The sequence below is a fragment of the Xenopus laevis genome, chromosome 4S (assembly GCF_017654675.1).
Source record: "Xenopus laevis strain J_2021 chromosome 4S, Xenopus_laevis_v10.1, whole genome shotgun sequence".
Lineage (NCBI taxonomy): Eukaryota > Metazoa > Chordata > Amphibia > Anura > Pipidae > Xenopus > Xenopus laevis.
In genome coordinates, this window is record NC_054378.1 from 15,371,237 (window position 1) to 15,385,229 (window position 13,993).

Sequence of the window (13,993 nt, forward strand, 5' to 3'; positions counted from 1 at the left end):
GTTATTGAACAAGATGGAGACATATGAATAGTTTGGGTACTTTGTTATAAGTAGTGTAACCTGAAATGAAGCTTTAGACAGACAGAAGCACCAATATTGTCCTGAATTTGACACAGTTTTTATGGGTAACACAGCCCCCACAGGGGGAGTGATGATCCTGATCACATGGGTCATTTGAGAACACGGGGTTGGGTGAGAGTAATTGGTTTTAGCTATTTATTCACAAAAATGTTTTTAAAGTTGTGTGTATGGTCTTGAGAAAGGTCTTAGGCAAAGACCGAAACGTTGACCTGTTTTTTTAATAAGATGTATTAAATAAAGGAAAAATTTTTTAAACTCTTTAAAGGCTCCTGGTGTGCACCTCGCCCTTCTGAGATTGTGTATACTGCTGATGAGAGTAGCACCTGGGTCATTCCTGACTGGAAGGTGTGCTGAACCGACTTGGACTAAGTGTATATATATATATATATATATATATATATATACAAATAAGCACAGAAGACAAATGAAGACAAACTGTACGCCAAAATATAATAAGAGCAAAGTTCCCCATACTAAGGAGCCACAGAGCATTCCTTTAATGGCTTGTTCAGTAAAATTGATTGCAAGTGAACAATTATTGTCAGGACAGCAGCTATGGTAGGTTAAAATGTAAAGGGGTGGTTCACCGTTATTTTAACTTTCAGTATGTTGTAGGGATGCACCGAATCCAGGATTCAGTTCAGGATTCGGCCTTTTTCAGCATGATTCGGCCGAATTTTTCTCCCTGTCCGAACTGAATCCGAATCCTAATTTGAATATGCAAATTAGGGGCAGGGAGAGAAATCGCATGACTTTAAGTCACAAAACAAGGAAGTAAAAAATGTTTTCCCTTTCCCACCTTTAATTTGCATATGCAAATTAGGATTCGGATTCAGGGGTTCAGTATTCGGCCAAATCTTTCGAGAAGGATTCGGGGGTTTGTCCGAATCCAAAATAGTGGATTCGGTGCATCCCTAATATGTTACAGAATGGCTAATTCTAAGAGAATTTTCAATTGTTTTTTCTTCTTTTATAGTTTTTGGATTATTTGCCTTCTTCTTCTGACTCTTTCCAGCTTTCAAGTTGGGGTCACTGACCCCACCTAAAAAAACAAACAAACGCACTTTAAGGCTACAAATGTATTGTTATTGCTACTTTTTATAACTCATGTCTCTATTCAGGCCCTTTCCTATTCATACTCACACCCTGCATTGTTGCTATGGTAATTTGGACCCAAAAATGCAAACTGGAGAGCTGCTAAATGAAAAACTAAGTAACTGCAAAAACCACAAAAAATAAAAAATGGAACCCAATTGCAAATAGTCTCAGATGATCACATCATACGAATAGTTAATTTAAAGGTGAACCACCCCTTTAAGGGCCCCCCTGAAAAATCAGTCAGACGATGAGACTGAAAGCAGAATTGTGCAGCTAGTGCTAATCCATTTAATCAGGCAGCCTGGACTGTTATTCTGGAGCTGGACACGCAAGCCGAGCATCAACATTCCTCATAATGAAGGCACCCAGTGCTGCTGTTTTGCATCTGTAATCAGGGCCACCATCAGGCCTGAAGGAGGGGCCTGGCAGTGCTGAACTTTTGAAAGAGCCGGGCCCCCCTTGATAGCTCTGAAGCCGAGTCACCTCCTTCCGAAGTCCTGAATGCGGAAATGCTGAAAAGCCAAAGTCTCGAATGCGGAAGTGCCGAAAAGCCGAAAAGCCGAACAGCCAAAGTTCCGAAGCGGCGAAAAGACCCAAAGTCACGAAAGGAGGCGAAGTTGAAGTCCTGAAGCCACGAGTTCAATTCCTCTGAACACCAATGTGTGTGTGTTTTGTTTTTTAATCCCCTATAGGCCCCTGCCACCAATGTTTTTTAGAAAAATATTCTTTGGGGCCCCAATTCTTTTTTAACTTGTAAGGGGGGCCCTGTCACCAATGTTTTTTTTTAAAAAATTTTTGGGCCCCAATTTTTTTTTGAACTTAAGGGAGGCCCTGGCGCCAATGTTTTTTTTTTTTACTTATAGGGGGGCCCTGGTCACCAATAGCTTTTTATAACTTGTGTGTGTGGGGGGGTTACCTTTTTTAGCGCTGATGTCTGTGTGGTCTTTTAACTGTGATGTAGAGTGGGCATGATCTGGGGTGGGGCCTGCGGGTATGGAGCCACTGGTTGGGGACCACTGCTGTGTACCAATAACCTGAGTTGTGCTATGTTGCACCTCACTTTACTGCTTCTCTATATAAAATGATATTGTATCTCTGCTTTGTTAATGTTTCCTTTATGTAATGTTACCTTTTATATCCGCCACAAAAGGGGAATTAAACCTCAACATATAGACATATAGTCTTCAAGACCCCCACAACCCTTTAGCAGGGAAGATATGTGTCCCTGAAGATGCCCCAGTAGCACCTCGTCCTCTTTACTGCTGATCAGTGTCAAACTGGGGTGTTCATGGTCCACTGGGGATGCAACCTCAGCCCCTCTCCAAACCCAGACAAGAGCTCTACATCCAATGCTGTAAACCCCTTCAGTGGGCCTGGGTAGGTGGTGGCCACTGGGTTTTTTCCTGCTGGCCCTGTCCTACGCTGCTGCTGATTCACTGCACATGCTCTGGGCTGCTGTCACTTGCCTGAGCTTAGGGACCCACTCACAATATACACTATATACTATATATTGTATTCACAAATTCACAATGGCTCATGCATACAGAAATCAGTGCAGTCTGCATCTGAATGTAATAACCAGCCAAGTAGCTCAGCTTCCCAACAGTAGCCCAGAGCCCACTGAGCATGTGCAGTGCCACTGACACACACAAGATGCCTAACAAGATCCAAGATGGGGAGCTGCTGGGGGCAACTGTATAAGCCTGGATCATTCCTGTTATAGGGCTGCTGAACCACTGGGCTGGTACAGTGAGTTCACTACATAAAATACAACATTTCTAGCCATTTTAGACTGTAATAATCATTTAAATATCTCTGTACAGTGCTGCTGTGCCTGGGCTATGCAAATAAAGGACAATAAGAATAACTAAAAATTTACAATTTTGCCTCCTGGTACATTGTATCTGTGCTCTGTTTACTTTTCATCTGCTGTTACACTGTATTACACCTCTGTATTCTCCTATGTATCTCTCTCCATTGTGTCACCCCTACTGTACATTGCACATCTTACTGTATCTGTGGGTCCCTCCTGCTGCCCCCCATATAGAACTGTTATTGGAACATGCGGAGCTGCTATTGTGTCTCATTCACTCTTTACAAGTTTGTAAAAAGATCCAACAGGCTGCCCAGGAACAAACCATGCAGCTGCCGCGGGGGCCGTTGGAATTCCTTCCCATACACCTGTTTATATTATATGCGGCATATGGATTACCATTAAAGCTTGAGGTTAAATGCGCAGGGATACAAAAGTCCTCCTTTGGAAGGAAGGGGGAAAGGGGGTCTGGGTTATTTTCTTTGTGATTGTAAATAGATCATTCTCACCCCCACAGAGGTGTCTCGTTTGGTTTGTTCTGAAAGAAGCCTCTGAGGCAGCAACTGGAGAAGGAGGCAGAATAAAGGCGAGCGGGGGAGAGACAGGAGCTGGAGTTGGACGTGAGAGAGAGAGACAGGAGCAGAGAGAGAGAGAGATAGAGAGAGAGAAAGAGAGAGAGAGAGAGAGAGAGACAGGCAGGAGCAGAGAGACAGAGAGAGAGAGACAGGAGCAGACAGAGACAGGAGCAGACAGAGAGAGAGAGATAGGAGCAGAGAGAGACAGTAGCAGAGAGAGAAGAGCAGAGAGTGCAGGGAATGAGACAGCAGTGGGCACAGGGTAGGAGACAGTGAACGGAGGATTGGAGCAAATTGGGGTTTGGGAAAGGAGAGTGCAGGGTAGGTAGAATGTGAATGTGGCAGCCAGGAAGGGGCATGTAGAATCGTGTAGGGGCACAGTGTCCCACATTGGAGCTGACAGAGGAGCTGAAACACTCTGAGCCCAGGCGTTTAAAAGGCTCCTGCCCACAGATCTGCTCTTAAACTCTGGCACCGACTCCGAGATCTGATCTGGCACCCGGACTCTTCCACCTTCATATCTGGAATTTGGGCACAGCCTTCCAACCCTTCAGAACTGCCCCAGAACCCGGGCACAGACTTTATATTTTAATCTTCAGCCATGAGATGTGATCTGGAACCCGGATGCAAACTTGACACCTGGAACCTGGCCTAGACACTGCAACTCTGAGATTTGCTCTGGAACCCGGACATTGCTGTGAGAGGTACTTGCTGTTACCCAGGGCACATGGGCAAGATCTGCTCCAGAACTTTCTGTTATGTGCTGCAACATGGATATTTTGCCTAGAATTTTCTTGGGCCTGGCAAGGTCTGGACGTCTGTTCTGGAGCTTGAGTTCTAGAACACGGGTGCAATCTTCAGTTTAGCGCTAACATTTGGACAGTGCCTTGATTTGACCTGGAACCTTATAACATCTTTTGTTTTGCTCTGGTACCATCAAGCTGGACCGTCCATTGGTTCTGCTTTGGGTCCATTAAAGGATACTCTTCTACTTTCGGTTTTGGAACTTGAAGGGGGGTACAGCGCCCTCCCCCAGAAGAATCTGATAGAGGAAAGATCAGGAAAGGGTCACCAGGGGGAGAAGTGGCATTATGGGCAGACGCTGCTCAGAGCTATTTGATCGGAGAAACATGGAGCTGATTGTGGGGTTGATTCTTCTTCTGTGTGCTATAGGTAAGAACCAGACTAGTGAGAATGAGGGAGCTGGAGCAGTAGATGCTGCTGTAACTACTATGTCCCTAGACTGGTTGATCCTTCTAGAATTAAAACTGCCCCTCTAGCTGAATCAAATAAAATTGCCTCCAATAAATCTATTATTGTAACTGCCTCTTACTGTCCCTACAGCACCTAGTTATGTAACTGGCCCTGCATTTGGTAGGACTGTAACTGGCCTGATAATGTTACCATCCCTGCTGATCCAAGTTCTGCAAGTGCAGGACCGAAGCAAATACTGAAATTGTGTGTGCTGCATGAATTGCCTCTTCTGCACCAAACATTGCCACTAAAATTCTGCCAGGCCTTTTGGGGTACAGGAACTCAAGCCTACAAGTGCCATTGCTGTATGTAAACCCCCTCCAAGCAAAACCCCTGACGTTGCACCTAGCACCTTGAGCCTCTAGTGCTACCATCTTTACTGTTAGTACAACTGCACATAGAACCCTGGTACTGTAACAGCTGGTATTGTACATAGCTAACCGGATACAATAACTGACACTTGCGTTTAGAACCCAAATATATAACAAAAACTGCCACCTCTGAATCCCTGGTACTGTATTTGTAGCACGCCTGGTAAAATAGCTGCTGTTTCACCTACTGGTACTTTAAATGCTGCAGAACCTAGAACCACTGATACTGTTACAGCTGCTGTTTTTCATGCCAAGAGTACTGTAAGTGCTGTTTCACCTAGTGCAACTGATATCATATCTAGTAACACAAGTGACTACTAAACCTAGTACCACTGATCTTTTAACATTTAGTTCCAATTGTACTGTAACTGCTGTTGCATCGATTACCAATGGTGCTGTACTACCACTGATACTGTAACTGCTGCTCCATCTATTACCAATGGTACTGTAACTGTCGTGTATCTATTACCAATGGTACTGTAACTGCTGCTCTATCTATTACCAATGGTACTGTAACTGTCGTGTATCTATTACTAATGGTACTGTAACTGTCGTGAATCTATTACCAATGGTACTGTAACTGCTGCTCCATCTATTAGGTACTGTAACTGCTGTGCATCTAGTACCAATGGTACTGTAACTGCTGTGCATCTAGTACCACTGCTACTGTATCTGCTGCTCCATCTATTACTAATGGTACTGTAACTGCTGCTCCATCTATTACCAATGGTACTGTAACTGCTGCTCCATCTATTAGGTACTGTAACTGCTGTGCATCTAGTACCAATGGTACTGTAACTGTTGTGCATCTAGTACCACTGCTACTGTAACTGCTGCTCCATCTATTACTAATGGTACTGTAACAGCTGCTCCATCTATTAGGTACTGTAACTACTGTGCAGTAGTACCACTGATACTGTAACTGCTGTGCATCTAGTACCGCTGATTCTGTAACTGCTGCTCCATCTATTACCACTGCTACTGTAACTGCTGCTGCATCTAGTACCACGGATACGGTAACTGCTGTGCATCTAGTACCACCGATACTGTATCTGCTGTGCATCTAATACCAATGGTACTGTAACTGCTGTGGAATCTTGTACTATTGTACTGAAGTTGCTGCATCTAATCCCAGTGGCACTGTACCCGCTGCTGCATCTAGTACAATTTATACTGTACCCGCTGCTGTATCTAGTACCATTGATACTGTACCCGCTGCTGCATCTAGTACCATTGATACTGTAACTGCATCTACATTGCAGTTCCACTGCTGCATGTCTATAAAGCTTCTCATTAGGGATGCACCGAATCCACTATTTTGGATTCGGCTGAACCCCCGAACCCATTCGCGAAAGATTTGGCCGAATACCGAACTGAAACCGAATCCTAATTTGCATATGCAAATTAGGGAAGGGGAAAACATGTTTTACTTCCTTGTTTTGTGGCAAAAAGTCACACAATTTCCCTCCCCATCCCTAATTTGCATATGCAAATTAGGATTCGGATTTGGTTCGGCAGGGCAGAAGGATTGGGCCGAATCCGAATCCTGCTGAAAAAGGCCAAATCCTGGCCGAATCCCGAACCGAATCCTGGATTCGGTGCATCCCTACTTCTCATTCATCCAGGTTATGATATACAGTATCTAGTATAATTAAGTCAAAGGCAACTGGACATTTATGGGGGAATGTAATAAAAGTCGCAAATAGCAAAACAATTAGCACAAATAAGAATAAAAAGTCTAATGTTTCAATGCTCTTCCTTAAATTGTTATCACATTGCAAATTTTAATTGCGCATTGCCCACTTTTAAGAAGTGCTTGAAGGTGTCGTAATCTTCTGGAGCAAACCTGACAACTTTTTCATTAAGAAGTTTTATTACATTCACTGCGCACTGGCGCTAACTATAACATTTGCGAACCTTCTTCCACTGTCGGAAGTGGTCGCTAAACATTTTCCGGGTTCGCAAAAGCTATATTAAATTCGCACAAAGGCAAATTTGTTCGCACAGAGGCATAACTTTTCGCATTGCAAATATTTTTTCCGTTTCCGACTTTTATTACATTCCCCCATTAGAGTTTTTCTTGAAAATGTTTCACCAACGTTGGCTTCTTCGGGTTCCACTGCTGCAGTATCTCATGCCACTGGTACCACATAATTGCCGTTACACCTAGTACCCCTGTAACTGTAGCTGCTCCTACATATGGTGCCACTGGCACTGCTGCTGTAACTGCTGCTACCTATAGTACCTCTATTCCTGCAACTTCTGCTCAAGTTAGCACACCTACTGCTGTATATAGTGCCACTGCTGCTATCACTGATGTGGCATCTAGTACCACTGTAATTGCCCGCGCCACTGGTACTGAAATTGCTGGCTCAGCATAAAGATACTTCCGATACTGTAACTACAGCCTTTTCTAGAATTGGAACTTCCTTAATTAGTTTCTATATCTTTCTTCAAACCCAACATGTCTAGTTTCATTTCTTCTGTCTGTACCAGTAGTGTCTCATCTACTCCAATCATAAACGCTGGACCTGGTTCTGTACCTGATGTCAATAACAGACACATCTGTCATCCTTCAGAACGCAACTGCCAGTGCCACCCATAGAGTTATAGCTACAGCACAGTAATAGTCGCCAGTTGTGCATTATTGTGCCCAAACTCTATTCTGTGCATCATAGCAACACCCTTTATAATACTGGGAAGGTACCAATGTGAATTTAACAAGCAGGGGGGATATTTATGGAGTACTTGCCCTGAGTATGGCCACACACAGTGAGTTTTATTATTGTTTTTATATCATTAATGAAGCTTTGGGATAAAGGACAAACCTCGCCAGCTGACAACCCTGTTAAGACGAATAGGAACGTTAAAGGGGAAATAACTTTTTGCATGTTAAAGATGGAACTATTCTAAGCAAATTTTCAGTTGGTCTTCATTATTTTTTTCAGCCTTATTTAGACTATTTTTTTTAGTCAGTATCTGAAAATGCCACCAGGTTGTCCACAACCAAAAAAAAGACGAATTGTGAAGCTTCCTTTTTTGTTATAGTTTATTGTTCTTTCAAACCTTCTGTTATTTTCCCCCTGTTTTGATTTTACAACTGCTCCCCGGTTGCTAGGGCAGTTAAGTGCTAGCAACCATAGGACAGTTAGAATGACGAGCAGCAGGAGAGCAGGATGATAAACAATTCAGACTGGGTTTATTCAAGGCCTTGTAGGCATGAGCTCAAACTCAGTGTCTAGACCTTGGTGCTGAGATAACATATCTGAGACCGTCACGGAGAAGCTGGTTTATAGGGTGAATTTGGATTTATTCAGCCCTGGATAAAGATGGTCAAAATGCCATAAATCAGTAGTGGTCAGCTGTTCCTAGGTATTGAGTCACGGAGTCTTGTATAATATGTTTGTGTTCTGTGTTATATTGAGATGATGATGTCATAGAAGAGGACTGCATGGAATGCGTGGGCAACTGGGGACCATAGGACCATAGTCTGGGTCTTACCCCTGAGCTTTGGACAGCTCTACAATAAGTAAATTCATGTCAATGAAGCGTTTTGTTCCCCCCCACAGTTACATCTATCACAGGCCTCACTGGGCAGCAGCGCTGTAATCGGTCAGATCTGTCAGATTTTGCCACGAGACGAGTCAGACAGTTGCTCTCCTCAACAAGACGGCGGTTTTTGTTGCTAGGATACACACTTCCTTGTGCATGAACAAAATGTCAAAATCTTTAAAAGAAGAAAATCATTTCATTACTTGCAGGGCTTTCCACAAAGGGTGAAACTGAAAACCCCTTTTCTATTTCAAGGACCATTTCCCCGACATTATATGTCTGCCCTGGAACAGAAATGATGTTTCATGCTACACAAACGAGCATATTGGATGTTAATATCTTCTATAGGTATTGCCCTCTGGCCATCATTCTACTGCAACTCCGAGCAAGGCTGTCCTTGGAATGTGCAGCAGATTGTTAGGGACAGAGATTAGTTCCCATATGTTGTGCCCTTTAATGTAGTTCTGCCCTTCTGTACCTGATTGTGAGCTTGCTTCATGCAAAGATTAACCCCTTTGTGACTGGAGATGCCTGTGAACTACTTGTTCCTCTCTCTCTGGGGCAAATCCACTAAGTGCCAAAGCGCCTAACGCTAGCGTCAATTCGCTAGCGTTGGTCATTTTCGTTACTTCGCAAATTCACTAACGAACGCTGTACATTCGCTAGTGTTACTTCGCACCCTTACGCCTGGCGAATTTGCGCAACGGACGTAACTACACAAATTCATTAACGCGTGCATTGTACTGAACGCTACCTTTTACGCTAGACTTCCTTCGCCACCTCAGACCAGGCGAAGCGCAATAGAGTAGATAGGGATTGCTTCAAAAAAAGTTCAAATTTTTTCTAAGTCCCAAAAAACGCTGGCGTTTTTTCTATATTATGGGTGATAGGCTGAAAAAGATCGAAAAATTTTTTGGGGCTCCCCTCCTTCACCCCCTACATTTCCTAACTCATGGCAACTTAACTATACAGTGGGCACATGTGTAGGGCAAAATAAAAAAAAAATTGCCGTATGCAAATTAACCATCGCTAGCGTAACTTCGCTTAGCGAATCAACGCTAGCGCAACTTCGCAACCTTACGCTACCCCTGAGCGCAACTTCGGATTTTAGTGAATTTGCGGAGCGCTAGCGAAACTAAGCCTGGTGAAGTGTGCGAAGAACGGCGAAGTGCGAATCTTAGTGAATTTGCCCCCCCCCCCTCTCTCTATATATAATGTGTTAGTTTCCAGTACAGATTCTCTTAACATACATTGCCTGGGGTTTATTATGATCTGATTTGCATTTGTGCATGTGATGCAGGTACCAGCAGAATATTTATAAGACAGCAGATAACTGTTTGCTTTAAATCTCATTATAAACGTCACTAAGAATACATATTGGGGCCCCCATTGGAAAGCAAGAAGAAAACAGTGAGCGTGGTTTAAAGAAACAGTATTGTTAGAATGGGACAAGTGATGAAGTTAAAATGCCCTGGATTCTAGAAAAAATATTTTGTGCTTTATTGTCAGAGTATCTCTTTTCTCCCGCTAGCAAATGAGTAATTTAAATCCTTGCTTTCAAACCTGCAGCCCTCCAAGTACAACTCATATAATCATCTGAGTGGGAGTTTAGCCACTGGTTTAAATTCACTGTTGGGAATAACAGAACAGCAACAGCCAGAAGGCTGCAAATTCAACATTCTTGTAATATAGTGACACATAGGTGCCCTATTTAGATTTATTTATAGTTTGTATTCTTAGGTTACTAGTGGTGTTTTCCTTGTGTTCTAGACTGCTACAGCATATGTAAACCACGACGGGGAAGAGGACTTCTGTGTGGCTGCAAGTGGGTACCATAAAGTGCTACAAATAATGACCTATAAATTGAATTCTAGCCATGAATATTTTGGTGTCTTTGGCTTCCAATGAGGAGATGCGGCCTATAATAGTGATGTGCATATTAGCCTTTAGCAAGGGATTGCTGCTGTGGTATAATAGCGAGAGATGGTTCTTATAGTAACAGTGGATAATAGTCTCTGGGAAGGGAGTGTGACTGTGGGATAGCAGGTATAGTAGGGAGAGATGGTGCCTATAGTAACAGTGGGATAATAGTCTCTGGGAAGGGAGTGTGACTGTGGGATAGCAGGTATAGTAGGGAGAGATGGTGCCTATAGTAACAGTGGATAATAGTCTCTGGGAAGGGAGTGTGACTGTGGGATAGCAGGTATAGTAGGGAGAGATGGTGCCTATAGTAACAGTGGGATCAGGACCGCCATCAGAAATCGCAGGGCCCCATACGACAAAATTTCCTGGGCCCCCTGGGCTGCTCCCACCGCGAGCGCCACCTACAGGTCCGCCCCCCACCACACAGTAAAAAAACAAAAAAACCATATTGGTGGCTAGGGTTCCCACATGTTAATAAAAAATAAAAAGATATTGGTGGTCAGGGCCCCCCATAAAAAAAACATTTGTGGCCAGGGCCTCCCCCATTAAAAAAATATTGGTGGCTAGGACCCCACATGTGAAAAAAAAAATGGTTGCCAGGGCCCCCTCCCCCACATTATGAGAAAATTGGTGGCCAGGGCCCCTTAAACGTCCATGCGTGGCATGGCCGGGGCCCCCCTTACCCTCTGGGCCCCCTACAACTCTCCCCCCTGTCCCCCCCTGATGGCTGCCCTGAGTGGGATAATAGTCTCTGGGAAGGGAGTGTGACTGTGGGATAGCAGGTATAGTAGGGAGAGATGGTGCCTATAGTAACAGTGGATAATAGTCTCTGGGAAGGGAGTGTGACTGTGGGATAGCAGGTATAGTAGGGAGAGATGGTGCCTATAGTAACAGTGGATAATAGTCTCTGGGAAGGGACTGTGACTGTGGGAAAGCAGGTATAGTAGGGAGAGATGGTGTGTATAGTAACAGTGTGATAATAGTCTCTGGGAAGAGAGTGTGACTGTGGGATAGCAGGTATAGTAGGGAGAGATGGTGCCTATAGTAACAGTGGATAATAGTCTCTGGGAAGGGAGTGTGACTGTGGGATAGCAGGTATAGTAGGGAGAGATGGTGCCTATAGTAACAGTGGATAATAGTCTCTGGGAAGGGAGTGTGACTGTGGGATAGCAGGTATAGTAGGGAGAGATGGTGCCTATAGTAACAGTGGATAATAGTCTCTGGGAAGGGAGTGTGACTGTGGGATAGCAGGTATAGTAGGGAGAGATGGTGCCTATAGTAACAGTGGATAATAGTCTCTGGGAAGGGACTGTGACTGTGGGAAAGCAGGTATAGTAGGGAGAGATGGTGTGTATAGTAACAGTGTGATAATAGTCTCTGGGAAGGGAGTGTGACTGTGGGATAGCAGGTATAGTAGGGAGAGATGGTGCCTATAGTAACAGTGTGATAATAGTCTCTGGGAAGGGAGTGTGACTGTGGGATAGCAGGTATAGTAGGGAGAGATGGTGCCTATAGTAACAGTGGGATAATTGTCTCTGGGAAGGGAGTGTGACTGTGGGATAGCAGGTATAGTAGGGAGAGATGGTGCCTATAGTAACAGTGGGATAATAGTCTCTGGGAAGGGAGTGTGACTGTGGGATAGCAGGTATAGTAGGGAGAGATGGTGCCTATAGTAACAGTGGGATAATAGTCTCTGGGAAGGGAGTGTGACTGTGGGATAGCAGGTATAGTAGGGAGAGATGGTTCAGGGAGAGATGGTGCCTATAGTTGTATAGTTTGCTTACTTTGCTACTTACCTGAGGTATTTACTCAGTACAAGCAATCTACTAAATGTTTGCTTCAGTTGACTGTATCCTGTGTGGCTCTAGAGCTACAGATCTTAGTGGACTTTCTGCCTTAGAACCTCATTATTAGTTCCAACATTCACTGATGGAGGTTGTGGGAGTTGCAATTCCGTAACATCTGGAGAGTCTCAGGTTAAAGCTAATAAATGGGATTCAATGAAGTTCAGTTAAATATGAAAAGCCTTATATAGAGAGGGTGAAAAGGAGCAGTCCAAGCTTATGTTAATGTGGGGCTTTCATCACACGTTTCACGGTGACGTCTGTTTCGACCGACTAATTACACCATTTTTCAGAATGGAATCCTGAATGGTAGTAGCCGCTTTATTCTTAACGAGCAGCAAAACCTTTTTAATTGACCGGCTTTAGCCTCCCTGAGTTCATTTGCTTTCATTGGAATCCCGAGGGAACACTGGCAAGACCTTGTACTGGGATTAGCCCGGCCGAAATGCCATTCACATGCAAACTAGGCCCATTTGCTCTTCTTCTAATTGGCTATTCCTGCAGCCTGGATGCCCCAGGGTTTGGGGGGGAACTGTGGATTCAGTCTGAATAGATCTGGTTTAATCCATTGAGTGCCTGAGGCACTTGCAGGTTAGCGCAGAGCCTTCGGACCCCAGAAGGGTCAAACCAGGTGCTGTTCTTGTTCTTGCATTGAAACTTATTACCATTGAAATAAGGTCCTGAATTTCATTTTATATTAGAGATAAACCTCAGCAGAAGTGGAGCGTCACATTTGCTTCTCTCCAGTAGATACATGCAAGTTATATTTCATGTGCTGGAGGGAGGCCTCCGTGCTTTGTTTCGTTTGGCTAACGAGCGAGAATTAATTGGAGTAGACAAGTAAACACCCCTTTCCATTCACCTTAAGGGCTAGTCCACACGGGGAGATAGCGACGCGTTTGCGGTCGCGGCGACAAAGCGCCGCGCCAGTCGCCGCGACCGGCGCAGGTGACAGTTTTGTATGGGCGCCTATGTAAAAACGCCTGTGCTAACCACACGAGGCGATGCGCTTTTCAACAGTCGCCTGAAAAAGCCTGGCGAGGCATTTTCAGGCGACTGTTGAAAAGCGCATCGCCTCGTGTGGTTAGCACAGGCGTTTTTACATAGGCGCCCATACAAAACTGTCGCCTGCGCCGGTCGCGGCGACTGGCGCGGCGCTTTGTCGCCGCGACCGCAAACGCGTCGCTATCTCCCCGTGTGGAATAGCCCTAAAGGAGAACTAAACCCTAAAAATAAATCTGTCTAAAAATGCCATATTTTTTATAGTAAACTTATTGCACCAGCCTTATGTTTCAGCTTGTCAATAGCAGCAATGATCCAGGACTTCAAACTTGTCACAAGGGGTCACCATCTTGGAAAGTGTCTGTGACACTCACATGCTCAGTGGGCTCTGAGCAGCTGTTGAGAAGCTAAGCTTAGGGCTCGTCACTAATTATCCAGCAGAAAATGAGCTTCCCCTGTAATATAAGCTGATGCTACAGG

General features: G+C 44.4%; 1 protein-coding gene across 3 annotated transcripts in view; it reads left to right on the forward strand.

Moving 5' to 3' along the window:
- The first annotated feature begins 3,579 nt into the window (after positions 1–3,579).
- lrp4.S (LDL receptor related protein 4 S homeolog) overlaps positions 3,580–13,993 on the forward strand; it is a 49,915-nt gene continuing 39,501 nt past the window's right edge. For 2 of the 3 annotated variants that reach the window (XM_018260258.2, XM_041560973.1), the window contains exon 1: positions 3,580–4,740. In XM_018260258.2, the coding sequence (XP_018115747.1) occupies positions 4,659–4,740 (82 nt within the window). In that variant the 5' untranslated portion in view covers positions 3,580–4,658. The remainder of the gene's footprint in view (positions 4,741–13,993) is intronic. The other variant, XM_018260257.2, reaches the window with a different exon arrangement.